Source organism: Plecotus auritus (assembly GCF_963455305.1).
Source record: "Plecotus auritus genome assembly, chromosome: 5".
NCBI lineage: Eukaryota > Metazoa > Chordata > Mammalia > Chiroptera > Vespertilionidae > Plecotus > Plecotus auritus.
Window position 1 is genome coordinate 60,859,417 of NC_137776.1, and position 17,957 is coordinate 60,877,373.

General features: G+C 34.8%; 1 protein-coding gene across 2 annotated transcripts in view; it reads left to right on the plus strand.

Moving 5' to 3' along the window:
- ACVR1C (activin A receptor type 1C) overlaps nt 1-17,957 on the plus strand; it is an 82,633-nt gene that overhangs the window by 31,537 nt on the left and 33,139 nt on the right. For both annotated transcript variants that reach the window (XM_080671273.1, XM_080671272.1), the window contains exon 2: nt 6,481-6,711. In XM_080671273.1, coding sequence (XP_080527399.1) covers nt 6,481-6,711 — 231 coding nt within the window. The remainder of the gene's footprint in view (nt 1-6,480; nt 6,712-17,957) is intronic.

A 17,957-nucleotide genomic window follows, 5' to 3' on the forward strand; every position in this document is an offset into this window, starting at 1 on the left:
CCATATCTTACTCTAGGTGTTGAGGATATGATGGTAGAAAAGACTGGAAAATTCCCTGTTTTCATTTTAGTGGGGCCGAAATAGTAAATAAGCTAATTACAGATTGCAATAAGAACCAGAAAGGATGGGGAGCAGAAGATCATTTGTCAAGGGGAGTGTGTGAAGGTTTGTCTTAGGTGATGTCATTGGAGCTGAAACCTGAAGAATTGGAAGGAAAAGAAGAGCAAGGGTTGTGAGGGGGAAAGAACTTGTTACTTAAAGCTACAAAAGAGACCAGTGTGCCTGGGGGCCTGAGATATAAGAATTGGGTTTGAGAAGTAGGAAGAACCCAGACTTACTAGCCTATTAGATCATAATAACAGTTATGGATTTTGTTTTATTCTTAATGTAATTGGAATCCATTGAGTACCACTCTTCTCCCAAGCAGGAGACAATAAAATGTCTCAAGACCGAGGGAACAGTTTGATGAGACATCACTTACACTGCCAATGTAAGAAAAGAAAATACCTTCTCAAATTCCATGAGAATTATATGGGAGGATAGCAGAAGAAATGTGTCCTGTGATAAGGAATACTGTTTTTTTGTTGTTTTTTTTTTGACATGATGCTTCAGATGGGAGACCCCAAATAATTTTTTTTTTCCTTCCTTACATGACTACAAAGTCTAAAGTTGTGATCATGTGTATATTGTGATTGTGGGATCAGGCCATAGTCTGGATGTCTAACCCAACTAAGAAAGGCTGTGAACTTTCCCTCCACCTCCTCAGAATATCGTACTGGTATTGAAAAGAACATTAGATTCTCATATGATAAATATATGACAAGAGAAATCATCTTATTATCCACTGCAGAAGTTTCATTGAAATAACAGTACATGAATTTGGGTACAAACCTGTCCTTCTTGGATGCTCATATTTGTAAACTCGGCTCCCTCTTTTTATCTATCATGGATAAGATAACCCTAATGTTACTTATATAGAGAATTGGGACGCGAGCTTAGAGCAGCAGAGGGCTATAAAACTGGAGGGGTCTTTAGAAATATTTTCATCTATTTCTTGACATCATAATATTTTAGGTGAGGAATCTACTAGTAAGATGTTGAGGTTGAGAAACTTGTCTGAAGCCTTAGGTGGTTCCTAGTAGAGGGGGGCTGAAAACCCAGGTTTTATTTAGGGCTGCTTTGGAACTGAGGACGTTCAGAATGCTAGTACTGTTCTTCAAAACATGCTAGAACCTCTCTAAACAGAGCCCTGTGCTGGAAGTGAAAGTTCTCCTGCGCAGAATCCAGTTAGGGTGGACCCATCCCTCCTCAGCTAGAAAGTTGAGGCTTTCTTGAACAGGAAACATAACTGCCACTTTGCTTAAAGGGACAGTTTACCTTTGTTCTGAGTATATTCCTCCTGTGTTTTAGGAATTCTGAATTTCCTTGGATACAGCCTGGCAAATAGAATTTCTAAAAGTCGAGTATCTATTGAAAGCTCATTTGATCCAAAAGTTTGCATTTATATTGCCCATATATTAATGCTTTCTTCCTCTACTCTACTTTTCCTTACTAATAAGAAAGAAAAATGCTTTTAAATGCTCGCATTACAAGAAAACAAAGTTCTGAAAAGGAACAAAAAAGGAAAAGAAAATCGTTGCCTGATTTTCTTTGCTCCTGTCTGGCTTTACCTCACAGTCACAATTATTAGTTGTATTGGCTTCTTTCCTGTTGCCATATTTTCAGATTCAGCACACTGATGAGCTTGAGTTGTATATTTGTTTTAATTCAGAAGCCTGCAAATGATGAATATTACATATTCATCAGGTCAAACTATAGAGTGTTCTGAAATTAAAAAACATTTCGTGTTCGGTAGCCTGTTCTAAAATTAGGAATATTGGCCTGGCCGGTATAGCTCAGTGGTTGAGCGTCATGTGAACTATGAACCAGGAGGTCACCGTTCAATTCCCAGGGTCAGAGCACATGCCTGGGTTGCAGGCTCGATTCCCAGTAGGGGTTCATGCAGGAGGCAGCCAATCAATGAATCTCTCTCATCATTGATGTTTCTATCCCTCTCTTCCTCTCCCTTCCTCTCTCTGAAATAAATTTTAAAAATATATATTTAAAAATAAAAATAAATTGGAATATTGAATCAACAAATGTTTGGAAAAGAGGAATGGGTATGTGTCAGAAATTTACATAACACACTGGTTAATAGTTATTTTATTATAGAGACTCAAAATGGAGAAAACCTAGGAAATATAAAACCAACTTACTGCAAATTGTATCTAATTCAAAACAATGATTATTTCTCAAGAAACACTTGATCACTTTGGTTCATTTTTTGCAGTGTGATAGTTTTCACATTTCTGGACACTAGCGTGTGCTTGCCATCACCTGTAAACATGGATAAAAAGTTATTTTCTGGTTGATTATAAATATGTACATCCATTGGTTTCATGCGGGTAACAGATGTCTTGAGGGTAACAGATGTCTTGGCTTTTACAAACTAATTGACAAAAAGGGGGAAAGAGGATAATTAAAGGGATGGGAGGAGACACAGGGAAAGTGCAGTCTTCCTTGTGGGGAAAAATCCAATAGACCTTCTTATTACAGGTAATTACCTCCTTCTTCAATTTCATTTGCTATCTCTTTCCATATGACTCAAGGAGAGTATAACGGGAAAGTATAAAATAAAGAAACATAGGGCTGGACTAGTCTGCTAGTAACAGGATTTATCCTGTCATGGAATATTCTAGTATAATTGACTCATTTAACAGCAGTTTAAAAAAACACACAACAACAAACAAACTATGAAAGCATAAGGCTAATCACTAATGGCAACTTATGTTTTTATTGGCAATACAAGGGTTCTATGTTGAGGATGGTTGGCATAAATATGGTTTAATTGTATACCAAATATGACCATATTGTGGATTGGTGGGAAAGAAAAATTGCAAGACTGAATGAGCTGTATGTTAGATATACATCTTAGGCTCTTGTAATTTGCTCTTTGTTCTCTGTCAGTGCTACAGGACTGCCAATTGACCTGAAATAAATGAGAACATTTAGCAGATGTTTGCTGGTGTTATCATCAACAAATTCTCAATTATGTCAGTGTATTCCATTGTGCAGCATTCAAGGTGTCATTTACTACCTCTTAACTATATAACCTGGACCTATATTATTCTTCTAATTTATTCTTTTCACTTTAAATGAAGGTAATTTTATAGCCTGTTAGTCAGTGAGTATCCATGTTATTCCTTGATGAGAACTATTATGCAATCGTTTTCTAAGGAGCTAGTATCTCTTTGAAGAGAAAGTATCAGGTTAGGTACCTAGAAGCTTATACTTATTACAAAACTCAGATAACCTGAAAGGTAAGGTTCTTTGTCCTTGATGCCTCAGAAAATAGGTAGGGAGAATTGTTTTAAACATATTAAATGTTTTAAAAGGTAATTGGGACAATGCAGATCAAAATTGCAGTTATTAAGTTGATTATTAATTTCCTTCTGCTGAATAGAATTACATTTTATTCACATTCATTAGAAACTGGTGAGATGGGAGAATGGTTTCTTTCCCTATTTTTTAATAAATCAGCTTTAGTAAAATAGAAGCAACATTGGTTGAGTAGTCTAACGACCACATTAATTCAGTCAGTTGATCTTTTTGAGCCTCATTTCATTATCTGTAAAATGGAGATAGTGACAGGTATCTCCCATAGTTGCACTGGGAATTATACGCAGTGATAAACACATGAGAAACTAGCATATGTCTGGTTGTTGAGTACTTTACGGTTGTGTTCACTCAGTGGGTCCATATTCCTTAATTGCCTTCGTTTCCAGGTTAGGCTTCTCCTGGAAATAGAAAATTCAACTAGGCTCTGATGAGGTGTCTAGTAACAAATAGATTGAGACTGTGTGTCAGGAGATTTATAATCTCAACTTCAGCCCCTAAAAATATGAGATTGAAGAATAAACAGAGTCAGTGTCTTTAAATCAAAAAATGTTCCTTATTTTGTAATTGTGAAAATCCATAAACCTTAAATTTATAAAGTCATAAAATGCTGGTACCATATGAGACTTCAAGATTTCTGGATCCACTGCCTCCCCCAGTTTATTTCTCATTTTTAGAGGAAGGCAGTGAGAGCCCATGAAATTAAATATCTTCTCCAAAGTCAATCAGCCTGTGAGTGACAGAGCTGCGACTGGAACCTTCATCTTTTCCCGACCGTTATCTGGACCATCACCAGACACCACCCTGCTCTATCTAGGTTCTATCATGAACAATGAAAAGAATGAGAACATTGAGCTCACTGAGCAGAGCAGAAAAAGATGTATTTCCCTGTTATGCCTTTGAAATGGTCTGTGCACCCTAGTTATTTCAGCCATTCCTTTATGGATTACAAATATATTTTGATTATTTGCATAGGACAACTGGCTTCATCTCCTTCAGTAGGAAAAATACATATTCACTAATAATTACATAGTACTTTCTATGTACCAAGCACTGTTCTAAGGACTTTACATAGGTAAACTAATTTATTCTTCATAACAGCACTATAAAGGAGTATATTTTTCTTATCTTTCATATAAAGAAATGGAAGTACAGAGGGGCCAAGTAATGCCCAAGATTACAAAACTAGTATAACTAGGATTTGAAGGCCTTGAAGTTGGAATTGGAAGATGCTAGAGAGATTTCACTTTCAGAAGACACCTAGGTGGGTGGATCCTCATTATGAACTCTCTGTTATGCAAAGAGACTTAAAACTCAAGTCACTTAGATTTTATAGTATATCTAGTTCTACTGAATACCAATAAATCTAGATTATAAAGTTCCACCATAGCATACAAATATCAACAACAGAGTACATTTATTTTATTAAAAAAGTTAAAAGTATATCCACTTTATTCATGTCCTTTTCCCATCTGCCCTCTTCCCCTCACCATTTTTAAAAATAATTCTTTATTGTTGAAAGTATTACATATGTTCCCTTTTTCCCCCATTGACCCCCTCCAGCCCAACCCCGCCCAACAGAGTACATTGAAATTGATCTCCATTGGAATAAATAGAAGAATGAGCCATTATGCTTGGTCCAAAGTTGTTAACAAAATAGTATTTTATTTATGTTTGTATTTCTCTTAGCACATAGAAATAAAAATACTTATGGGGATGATATTCTACTAGTCACGAAAAAATTATCAAAAGAAGATATAATTTCTTTTAATCACTATGTAATTTTTTCTTTCTTACTCACCCTCTTATATAGGAATATTATCCATATTTACTCTTATATTGGTAGTTGAAGTTGAGTATATTAATTGCCATTTATGTATTAAATATTTTATAGGTATAAACTCAGCTCCAAATTGACCAATTAGTAATTTAAAGACTTTCATTTGAGTAAAAATGATTGTATTGTAAAAGTTTGGATAGTCAGATAATTGTTGGGGGCAGTTATAATTTTTTTAAAAAGTTTATTAAAGTAAAAATACAAAAGGCTTATTCAGTATTGTATTATTTTAAAACAATGGGACTAATAAAATTTAAATAAATTGCTCACCACCACTGGATTTTTCTGGCTGACAGATATTTTACATCAGAACACAAGTACTGCATCACTTGGACCATGTGAGTTAATGTGTGTGTGTGTGCGCGCGTGAGCGTGCGCTCATGTGAAGTGGGGAATGTGGAGGAAATCTGTGAATTGAACAAATAATTTAGCAAAATGTAGTTTTTTTGAAAGTTTTATTGCATAGATATATGAAATTCTATAATTGATGTGTTTTCTTTATTGAATAGATGTGTTCATTAAAGAAAATTGCCTGAAGGTCATAGTGTTTGTTCAAATGACTCATTCTAAGATGTATTCTTTAGTGAAGAAGGGGAAGTATAATGGCTCATCGGTGCCTTAAAGTTAACTAGGAGAATAACAACAATGTTAAATATTACAAAATATACTTGTAGAGACTCACACTATTTTTTTTAGCTGTAAATATCAATGGTTAGGTTTGTATTTAGCACATTCACTTATAAGATTACAGGAGAAAGAGTAAGTGAACAGAATAAACTGTGCCGTTTGGTTACACAGCTGCTGTGATCACACTCGAATGTTCCACAAATGATGCCAGACAGGCCCCTCTTGGTTGCTGTGTTACTGTATCCTAGTGTTTCATAGGCGCTATTGATTTAGGAATGAGCTGATTAAGCTTAAGAAGAAGGGATTCAGACAGACCATGGATGAGAAAATTGTTTTAAAGTATAATAGCAATAAATTCACAAGAATCCAAACAAAGTAAATGATGATTGGGCAACCTGTTTAAACAAAACACCTGACTGAGAGAGCGTTAATGTGTTCAGCACGTGTTTATCTGGTGCTGTTTATTTAATCCCTCCCTCAATTTTCATTAAGATTGGGTTTCTACACTTAGGTTTGATGAAATGAATTTGCATGATGTCTTTTGTATCTTAAAGCTTTTTTGCTTGCCTTACACTTTTCAGGACTGAAGTGTGTTTGTCTTTTGTGTGACTCTTCAAACTTTACCTGCCAAACGGAAGGAGCATGTTGGGCTTCAGTTATGCTAACCAATGGAAAGGAGCAGGTGATCAAGTCCTGTGTCTCTCTCCCAGAATTAAATGCTCAAGTCTTCTGTCATAGTTCCAACAATGTTACCAAAACAGAATGCTGCTTCACAGATTTCTGCAATAACATAACACTGCACCTTCCAACAGGTAAGGGGTTTATCTTTGATCATTCCAAGTTTAATTTTACTCTTGGGAAATCATACACATAGTAGAAATCAAACTGTTTTGTGTTTCTTTAAATAAAATCTGTTTTATAGTTCTCTTTCTTTTTTTTCTTCCTTTGGACTGGTAAAATTGTCTAACGCTTAGGTGAGGTTGATTTTTTAAAATTGTGCAAGACTGTCAAAACATTGACAACACATTATAATTTTGAAGAAATTTGTCTATGTGAATTGCATTTTTGGAAGTGATGAATGGACCTAAAGTAAATGTAAATTTTTATGGATTATTTTAAAGGAAAGACATTTAAATGTACATCAAGGAAAAAAAAAGAAAAAAAAGAGAAAAATAAAATATTGTAGACTTCCAACTTTTATGGAGACAGAAGCTTTTATTATGGGTACTTTCTGGATAGCTTCTTTATGTGCCCACACTCATGTGAAAACATTCAATAGCAGAAAGATATTATTGTTCAGATGTATTCCTGCCTTCCGCCAGTGTCATGGTGTTTTATCCCAATTTACAAAATACTGAAAATCTTAATCTCATATTTTATCAGCAATATGGGATCTGAAACTTTGGGGGATATTAATTCAAACCAAAAACTAACTTATGATATGAGAATGTCATGTTAGTGAATCTTCTTTTATATTTATTAATACAGCAAGAAGTAAGTGCTTGTTGATGTGTTAATGTCTATATACAGATACATACTCTTCCTTATAAATTAACATTTTAAGATACTGTTATCCACTCTTAGGCATGTGTATATCACCATATCAATATTCCACTATAGTACTTTAAAAAATTTATTTTCTTTATTGATTAAGGAATTGCATATGTGTCCTTATCTCCCCATTCCCCCCCCCACCACCTCCCCACTCATGCCCTCACCCCCCTGTTGTCTGTGTCCATTGGTTAGGCTTATATGCATGCATACAAGTCCTTTGGTTGGTCTCTCCCCTTTACCCCCACCCTCCCTACCTTCCCTCTGAGGTTTGACAGTCTGATCGATGCTTCTCTGTCTTTGGATCTGTTTTTGTTCATCATTTTATGTTGTTTATTATATTCCACAAATGAGTGAGATCATGTGATATTTATCTTTCTCTGACTGGCTTATTTCACTTAGCATAATGCTCTCCAGTTCCATCCATGGTGTTGCAAATGGTAGTAATTCCTTCTTTTTTACTGCAGCGTAGTATTCCATTGTGTAGATATACCACAGTTTTCTAATCCACTCATCTGCTGGTGGGCACTTAGGCTGTTTCCAAATCTTAGCTATGGTAAATTGTGCTGCTATGAACAGAGGGGTGCATATATCCTTTCTGATTGGTGTTTCTAGTTTCTTGGGATATATTCCTAGAAGTGGGATCACTGGGTCAAATGGGAGTTCCATTTTTAGTTTTTTGAGGAAACTCCATACTATTCTTCACAGTGGCTGCTCCAGTCTGCATTCCCACCAGCAGTGCACGAGGGTTCCTTTTTCTCCGCATCCTCGCCAGCACTTGTAGTTTGTTGATTTGTTGATAGCCATTCTGAGATGGTACTGCATTTGTCGGTTTGATTTGCATCTCTCGGATGATTAGTGACTTTGAGCATGTTTTCATATGTCTCTTGGCCTTCCTTCTGTCTTCTTTCAAAAAGTATCTATTTAGTACTTTTAACCTATTTTAAAAATAAATTGGCTGTCCCTCTTTTTTTTACTGAATAACTTTTATTTTATTTAGTACCTTGGGATCACTACCACAAGTGTAGTCAGAAACCATCTTCTTTTAAAAAACAATTTTATTATGATATAATTTAGATATAATGAAACATATTTTAAGTGGATAATTTGATAAATTTGACACATATAAGGTGTCCCCAAAAATGTATACACTCTTTAACAGCTGATAGCTCAATTTTGAAAATGAAATGTATTATAATAAATACATACTCTGTATGTGAATGTTTTTTAATATCTCAATTTCTAAATGTTAATTGATAGTATATTAAAATTAATTTTGTATATTCACTGTATTTCCTACAAAGCTGCTAAAATAACTTATATTATTTCTAGTAGATTTTTCAAGATTTTTGATGTTTTTACATATACAATCATCTGTGAATACAGGAAATTTTAATCTTCCACTCTAATCTGTATGCATTTTATTTCTTTCTCTTGCCTTTTTGCACTGGCTAACACTGCCAATATGATGAATAGGAGTGATGAGAGTGAAGTTCCGTGCATTTTTCCTGTTCTGGGAAGAATGTCTTCACTTTTTTACCATTAAGTATGATGTTATTTAGCTCTTTTAATAGATGCCTGTCATCAAGTGAGGGAACTTACTTTTATTCTCACTTTAGGGGAAAGTGTTCTTATCATGAATAAATATTAAACTTTTTAAAGTATTTTCATGAATTTATTGAGATTATCACATGATTTTTCCTTTTTAGTCTATTGATATCACGGATTACATTAATTGCTTTTTCAACTATCATTCATAACAGGGAAGATGTGTGTTGTCTATCCAGTAATTATTCCTATGTGATATTTCATTGAATTCATCTTCTTTTTACTGAAACTAAGAATTTGCTTCTGATCAAGGCATTGTGTGATAAATTGACATGAAATTGAATAGCCCTGCATATGCAGTCATCTGGTGGCAGGTTGTTCTCTCTGGGAGGCAGCACTAAATGGTTATTAGCTGTATTGCAGCAGCAGCTGTTTGGAGAGGCATTGGGAATCTCCAGGCTGAGCGCTGACACAGCCGGTGCCAAGAACGTCGCTGCTTCAGTGTCATCAGTGAGCGTGATTGATATCCCCTGCTCTGCCTAGCAGGGATTTGTCACTTTTAAATGCGATCACATATAGATGATATATATATATATATAGGAGCCTTCTGAAAAATAGATCGTATGCCATTTCCATGGTAATTAATACTCTGCATCACTTCCATGGGCCAAGAAAGGAAAGGTTGGGAGGTGATCAGAGGAAGTTGGAGAAAATCTGAGACATCCCTTTGAGGGAAGCCAAGTGGATCCTTGCCTCTTTGGCTCATTCATTCATCACCCTGACTGTGGGGCCATTTCTGGATAGCTGTCTTGATGTAGGGACGGTAACTCAGTCTTGTCATAGTTCAGCTGGCCCTCTTGTTCCTTAGACCCTGTGTGTAATATTGGGCTCTTGCTTCATTTCTTTGTGACAAAGTTCCCACCTTGAATACAGCTTGTGACATTTTTCTCCTCACTCCTCTCCCTACTGGTTCTCTAGTACTTGGCAATTGGAGAACTGTAGGAACTCACACTTGCCCTCCTAAAAAGCCTCTTACGTGTTTGACTAATTCCTAAAACTTTAGACTAGTGACTTTCATACATGTTTCCATTCTGACACACAGACAGATGTAAATTTTACATAATTTTCCACAACCTGCATTCACACACAACTGAAACAAGAGTTTTATAAAATATTCTTATCATTAAAATGTGTGAGATACTCTATGCTCTTTCATTAAATAAAAGTGTTGGTAGACCCCACTAATAGGTTCTGTTTACAGTTTAAGAAACACTGTTTTGTTGATATTTAAAATGTGGTGATTTTAAATGGAGCAAGGACATTTATTATTTTAATTTATTAGTAAAATACGTATTAAGAATCAGGTTAATATTTTAATTTCAAGTATTTTTTTTCTTTTAACAGGCCTTTTTAAAAACCTCCTTATCCATTCACTTTTAATACTAAATTGAATTAAATGTGTGATTAGCTCAGATCTTTGTAAGCAGTATTTGCTTTGGATCATATTAAATTCAGTCACTTGCCCTTAAAACATACTTTGTTCTCTGACATTGCATGTGGATTTTATTTTTAGAAGTTAATAATTTTTTGATAGAAGTAATTCCATAGTTTGGTAGAAATAACTTCTTTCCTTGAAATTTATTGAAGTAGATATGTTTTATGTCACTGGAGTGACTTTCCATGTTCAACTGTTATCACAAACTAGAGGCCCGGTGCATGAATTCGTGCATTAGGTGGGGTTCCTTGGCCTGGCCAGCGATCAGGGCTAATTGGGGCTGTCTCACCCATTCTGGATCAGAGCCAATTGGGGCAGATCGGGGCTGGCTGGCCTCGTGGAGGGACCACAGGAGGTTGGCTGGCAGCAGGAGGTTGGCTGTGGGAGCACACTGACCACCAGGGGGCAGCTCTTGCATTGAGCGTCTGCCCCTGGTGGTCAGTGTGAGTCATAGCGACCAGAAGATCGGTTAGGGTCAACGGGTCTTAATGGTTACTTAGGCTTTTATATATATATAGATACTTAGAGGATTTTTTTTCTATGTAAAACTTGAAAGACAACAACCATTTCCAGAAACAGCCATTTATTTGACTAGTGCTTTAAGTTCATGTCCCTACGAATGGGAAATATGTTATTATTTTCACAAAAGAAATTTGAAAAATTAAAAATAGACTATGCAAATCAGTTAAATAACAAAAGCATATATATTTTATGTAGTGTACCCTGTCTAATATCTTCTTTCTGTTTGTTTTTAGACCAGATAAGAATAGCTATCTTCAATTACAGAACTATTTGTCCATCTTTCTGGGATGCTACTTTTCTTGCTCTTTCTCCAGTGACCTTTGACCTAGTACTCTTAGACACCATTAATATATAGTAACTCTGCAGATGGTCCACTGTTAGCTTTCTTTGAAATTAGGAGAGGAGCCACGTTGGTGGGAAAAATTCACCTCCAAAAAGTAAACGATGTACCCTGAACTCTTTAAGAGTATTTCTGGTTTGCCCTGACTGGTGTGGCTAAATGGTTAGTGTGTTCCATGCATTGAAGGGTCTCAGGTTCAATTCTTGGTCAGGGCACATATCTAGGTTTTGGGTTTGATCCCTGGTCAGGGCACATACAGGAGGGAACTGGTAAATGTTTTGTTTTTTTTTTCTCTCTCTCTCTCCAGATTCAATGAAAACAAAAACATATCCCTCAGGTGACAAAAAAAGAAAAAAAAGAATATTTCAGTTTCAAAAATACAAGACTCATTTATACAAATAATATGCACTTTTGAGGTGGGGGACACCAGGTAGGGTAAACAAATAATAAACAAAAAAGTTTCATTCACATAGGAAGATGTTTTGGGTGTGTGTTTCTACAATGTGCTCTGTCTGCGAGCCCTTTTATACCTTCTCCTCAGTTCTCACAATTCCTTCACTGATTTTGCATAAATGTGGCCTTCTGTAGCTATTCCCCATGCCTCTTGAACTCTTTTTCTCATATTTGAATTTCTAATAATTCCAATATCTATAGTTAGTTTGCTGTTTTTTATTCTACTGGCTCATATTCTTGTTGGCTGCTTCCCATGTGTATTGTGATTTTTGATTATGAGATCATGTTTTGGGGATCCATCTCTGGAGGAAACGTTTGAAACCTATATTTAAAATGTTCCTCCAGAGAAGATTTACATTAGTTCCTGTCAGGTATTTAGGGGTGATGTTTTGATTAAGTTTTTTTGGCCAACATATGGCATGAATTCTGGCTTTAAGCCTGCCTGTATGGGTACATGCTTGTGGTAAGGAACTATTAAACAGATTTTTTTTTTCTTCTGTGCCCAAAATCAAGGTTGAGACAAATAGATGAATATGTTCACTGTCTATCTCTCAACACCATGTTCTATTTTGTTTTGTTTCCAATATAATGCTATTCATAGTTTCCTAATTTATACAAGAATCTCTAATCTGACCTTTCACTATTTCAGGAACCAGTTTTTTAAAAAATATTTTTATTGATTGTTTTAGAGAGAAAGGAAGGAAAAGAGAGAAAACCATATGAATATTGATCAACTACCTCCTGCACTCCTTCCACCTGCAACCTGCGTATGTGCCCTGACTGGGAATCAAACCAGCAACCTTTTGGTGCACAGGACCACTCCCAACCACCTTAGCCACACAGGCTAGGGCAGGAATCAGTGTTTACCTCCTGATCTTGTGAATCAGTCTTGTAACCTAAGCACTTCACCATCAAGAACTGGACAAAACTTGTAGGGCAAATGGCAGCGCTGGTGCTCAAGCACCCCTCTCACTTTGCACTTCAATTTTGCCCATTGAACAGTTCTTTTATTTTCCCACCAGCTTAATCATGTAATAGAAAAAAAGTTTTTCATTTTTAGTTTATTCAGCACTTTTGTTTGTGCTACACCAAGAAGGGCGTCTGTGGACATTTAAGTGTAACTTGACAGAAGTGGAAATTCCAGGACAGTTTATTTTTGAAATGATGCTGGCATAATTATCTATCCATCTGGAAGAAAACAGGGCCCTACAATAGTGTCACCATATACAAAAATAAATTATAGCTCAATTAGATATCTAATTGTGAAATGCAAAACAATTTAAATGTCAGAGGAAAATTTAGAAAAAAATGATTTTTGTGACTTTATAGTGTGAAGGCTGTTCTTAAATAAGACAGGAAATCCAACTGCTATAAAAGGAAAAGATAAATATAATTGACTACATGCAAACTAAAATAAAAATGAATGGTAAAAGATAACATACATAAAACAAAAGATAAATTAAACATGGGATAGAAATATTTGTAACATATATGACTGAAAAAATGGTAACTATAATATTGTCTCTATGATTTATTAACAAAGAGACTCAGTAAAGTCACCAGCCTACTTCCAGATTTCTTGTTATGTGAATCTGTGAACACCCTTATTATTTAAGACCTTATTATCTAACTTTCTGATAATCTTATCTGATACTTTTTTCTCATGTGTATGTTTTTTATCTAATAAGAAAAATGTTGGGTTTTGTTATTAGGGATCTCAAGGTTCAAAGAAGATAAAAGTTAAGAAACATGGTTTGCACAAATTTGGTTGTCTAATAGAAATCCCATGTTTAGCAGAGATATCAAAGGTCTCTTTCCTTATTGAAAGTGTAAACCAGATATAAGCCCATCTTCTTGTAATCCCAGAGAGGAACCTTGGGCTTATTATTTAGCAGAGCAGGGGGAAAAATAAAGAGAAGGAGAGAGAGAGAGAGAGAGAGAGAGAGAGAGAGAGAGAGAGAGAGAGAGAGAGAGAGGTAACATAAAGAAATTATCCAAATATGTCAATAACACTTAAATGTAAATAATTTAATGTAAATAGACAAAACATTTCAGTTAATAAACAAAGATTATCATACAGGATAATCCAATTTAATTTTTTAATGTATAAAAATGAAAGTTTAAATAAATGTTGAAATTATTGTGATGAAAAAAGATAGACCATGCACATATTGAACAAACAAAAATGTTGATCTATTTTGATATTAAGAGCAGACAAAATAAACTTTAATATTTAAAAAAAGAGTTTAAAAAGGTCAGTTTATAATGGTTACCAGGGATTCTTAATAAATTGAAATTTCTGTGTGCTTAAAGAGCATGGTCTCAAAAATAAGGAGAATATTTACAAATCTATAAGGAGAAATAGAGAAATCAACAATCTCAAGAGGAGATTTTAATACACTACTATGTTAGTAATTGATAGAAATAGATTAAAAAGTTAGAGTAAGACTATATATGATTGAAACATGATTAATAACAACCTAATATTTTAGATAATTATAATTTACCAAAGCTGAATAGTCTTATGATATTAAAAAACTTGAATGAGTAGTTTTTAAAATGGTAGTAAAAATACCCATAAAGAAAAATTTAAAGCCCAAGAGGCTCTAACAGAAGATTTGCTAAACTTCTAGGAACAGGTAATTCTTGTACAAACTCATCCAAAACATAGACAAAGAGGAAACACTCCTTAACTTATCTTATGCATATCCTTGATATAAAAACCCACCAAAGACATGAAAAAAGAAATTATAACACATTCTCATTTATGAACATGTACATAAATATCCCAATTTCAACATGGAACCATATAGGAAAAGGGGTTCTGGAAAACACCGTACAAGGGCGAGGAAATGAGTATTCTCTATATCAGGATAATGGTTACTCTTGGGGAAGGGATAAAGTTGTGATCATGTGAGAGTAAGGGGGCTGGGAGTTGGGAGTTTATAATTATTTCTATACCCAACCTATATACATATTGTACGAACTGTTTTGTATATTTATTACATTTCACAACAAAAGAACAAAACATCATTTTTAAAGTAATTTTTGAGTATAGTAACATTATGGAAGTTACACATTCTATTAACATCTGGAGTTGGTATTGAGAGCTATCTGGCTAAGGATATTATTTAACCCTTTTCTTATAAATTCTTATACTGACTTGTTTTGTTGCACATATGTTCTTTTTCTAATGAAAAAAAAAATCTAATGGATGGATCAGAGTTTACTATGACTATAAATAAGTATTTCAAAGATATCTAGTTTCTTTTAATACCCATTTAGTCCAGAGCCTAGACTTTTAGCTGGTTGTGTGGCTGTCCACCAACAGACAGTATTATCAGCTACCCATAAGGTAAGTGTGGCCGTATGACTGAGTTCTGGCTAATGAGATGAGTGGCATGTTTTGGAGGACTTCTGAGAAGACTCCAAAACAGAACTGGCACATTACCATGCCATCCTCCATCACACTGCCTGGAAGTAAAGGATGGAGTTTTAGCAGCTGCCTCGGACCATGGGGATAATGGCTACACCACAGGATGGCAACAAGGGAGATGCAAGGAGCCTGGCTGAACACTTCATGGAGCCACGTTCTAACATTGGGCGACCCATCTTCCAGTTCCTTTTACATGAAAGGGAAGAGAAAAACTTCTATTTGGTTTCCTTTGTTATTTGTAGCAAACCCAGTTCTAATGAACTCGGGAACAGCAAAATAGGTCATCCAGAATTTTATCTACTTATTATATCTGGCCCACAGACAAGTTTTGTGTGATCTACACAATTTCTGGAAAATAAAAGTGAATTTTTTTATAATGTTAAAAGTTAAGAGTCTTAATATGAAAATCCTAATGTGTGATTTTTCATGAAAAATCAGGAGGTCTGGCATCCTTGATGTCTTTCTCTTCTTACCAGTTGGCTGAAGCTGAAGAGACTGACCCTTCCTTATTGGTCATGGGCTTTCCCTCTTCATTCATTCATTCATTCATTCATTCATTCATTCAATATGTATAGCCAATACATATTGAAGTTGGTTATTTATAGGATTCATTTTGATAGGAATTACTATTTAGTTCATGCTTGCACTAATTACTACCCTTCATATGGAAATAGACTATTCAACAAAAACATTCAAGTCCCTGGCATCTTTTTGTTCCCAAAACACAGTGCTTGGAAGGCTAAGTATAATAATAATTTCTGATGTTTCCTTTCAGATTTCAATAGACTATTTTAATAAAGCTATTATATTTTTTACTAACTCAAATAATTAGTTTCAATAAAGAAAATACATGCACAACATTAAAACGTAGGTGCTTTATTAACCTCAGAACAATTTCCACCTTCTTGTTCTGTTCTCAGTGTGTAAAGAGAAAAAGAAAACTAATTATTTGTATCAGTTAAGAGTATGTGAACTATGCATATTGATTAGGCACATGTCTAAATGAGACTTTCAATATAAACCAAACCGAAGGAAGATAAACTGCCAAAACATTAGAATTTAATTTATCAAAAATGAATAATTTTAAAGCATGTTATAATTATAAAAAATACAACATTTAGATAGTGAGTAATATTCTTTTGGGAGTTTAAAAGTCTTATTTGCATTTCTTTACAAATTCATGGTTGTCTCTTTTATGGTTTTTTACTTTAAACATACATTCATTGATTTAGTCAGTGTAAAGTGACATCCACAGGCTGAGAAATGCTCATGGGACCCCTTGTGGACTTGTTCTGCTATCACATGAACAATCCATTTATAGCTCATTCTCTGAGAATTCAGTGCACACCTGGCAGGTGTGCCAGATGTTCCCTCCTACCCCCATAAAATGAAAGATGCTATGAATTTTATATTTTGGAAAGTGCTGTGAAATACAAGAATACAAAGAAGTCGAACTTGTGCTTTAAAAGTTTAATGTAGGAAGATAGGAAGCATTTCTTGTCTCCAGAAACAAGTATACTGATTTCAATTATGCAATTTTGTTCATAGGGATGTAATGGGACATTGAAAGTAAAATTTATAACCAATACTAAATTTAGGATTTTACATTATGTAAGCCTCTACTCTCTCAGTTCTAGAAATACTATTACCTATTTATTCAACTATCATTTTGGGTGATTGAACTAGGTCACAATATGATTATCTTACATCAGTCTTTTCTAAGTGAACAAGCTGCTCTGTGTAAATGTGTTACCTGTGGGAGAAATGATATTAGCATGAACTTTAGGACAGAAAACTGTAACTTTTTCTTTGTCATCAATATTTTAATGTGCCTTCTCTGAACAAGGCTCTCTGCTGTGAGCTGGGTAGACAAAGATACAACTATGGGTGGGGCTCCAAAGGAAGTTTTCTTTTTCCCATGTAGAAGGTTGGCTTGAGGAAAAACTAAAATATTCTTCTAGTAATTACTATTTAATATCTTCACAGAGGATAAGCGTTTTGATGACAGATTAAGAAATGAATCTCTGGGTCCATGCCCTGAAAGTAAGAAAAATGGTAGGGTCCATTTAAATTCTCTTTCCTATGTTGTATTAATCTCACTTCTGCTTGAGTCAAACTTTTTTCATATCCCTTGTGCCAAAGACTATATTCTTCAGTCTAACATTTCTGTTTCCTTAAAATATAAAAATATTATTATGCTTACGTTCAGATGCTAGTGGATGAAAGAAGATTGGAAGCTCCTCAGTGTTCCTCACATACTCCCAGAAAATCAGCGGCACAAGAACTGTTCAGGAAATCTTTTTATGTGTGGTGTTCCCTGCCTGCCATACACTCATTAGATCAGGCCAGATGAAGACAATATATGCTTTCCATTTATAGATTGAGCATTGGCCAACAAAATGGTCTGTCAATGGCTCATCTGATACAGTTCAAAGGCAGAAATAATTCTCATGTTATTTCTATCACTGTCATGGCTCAGTGATAGAAATATTTTATAATCTCTAAGATAAAATATTTTATAATCTCTAAGATCTTAGAGATTATAAAATATTTTGATGCTGTTCAGTACTTGAGGTCCATGTTAATCAAAACCAACCTGTTTGACATGATTATTCTTGCTCTGAGAAAAAAGGAGACCATTTGCTCTTCTTTATAGTGGAGCATGTTGGAGGGATCTAACTGAAATAACTTCTAACTGGATTATTCCTGATGA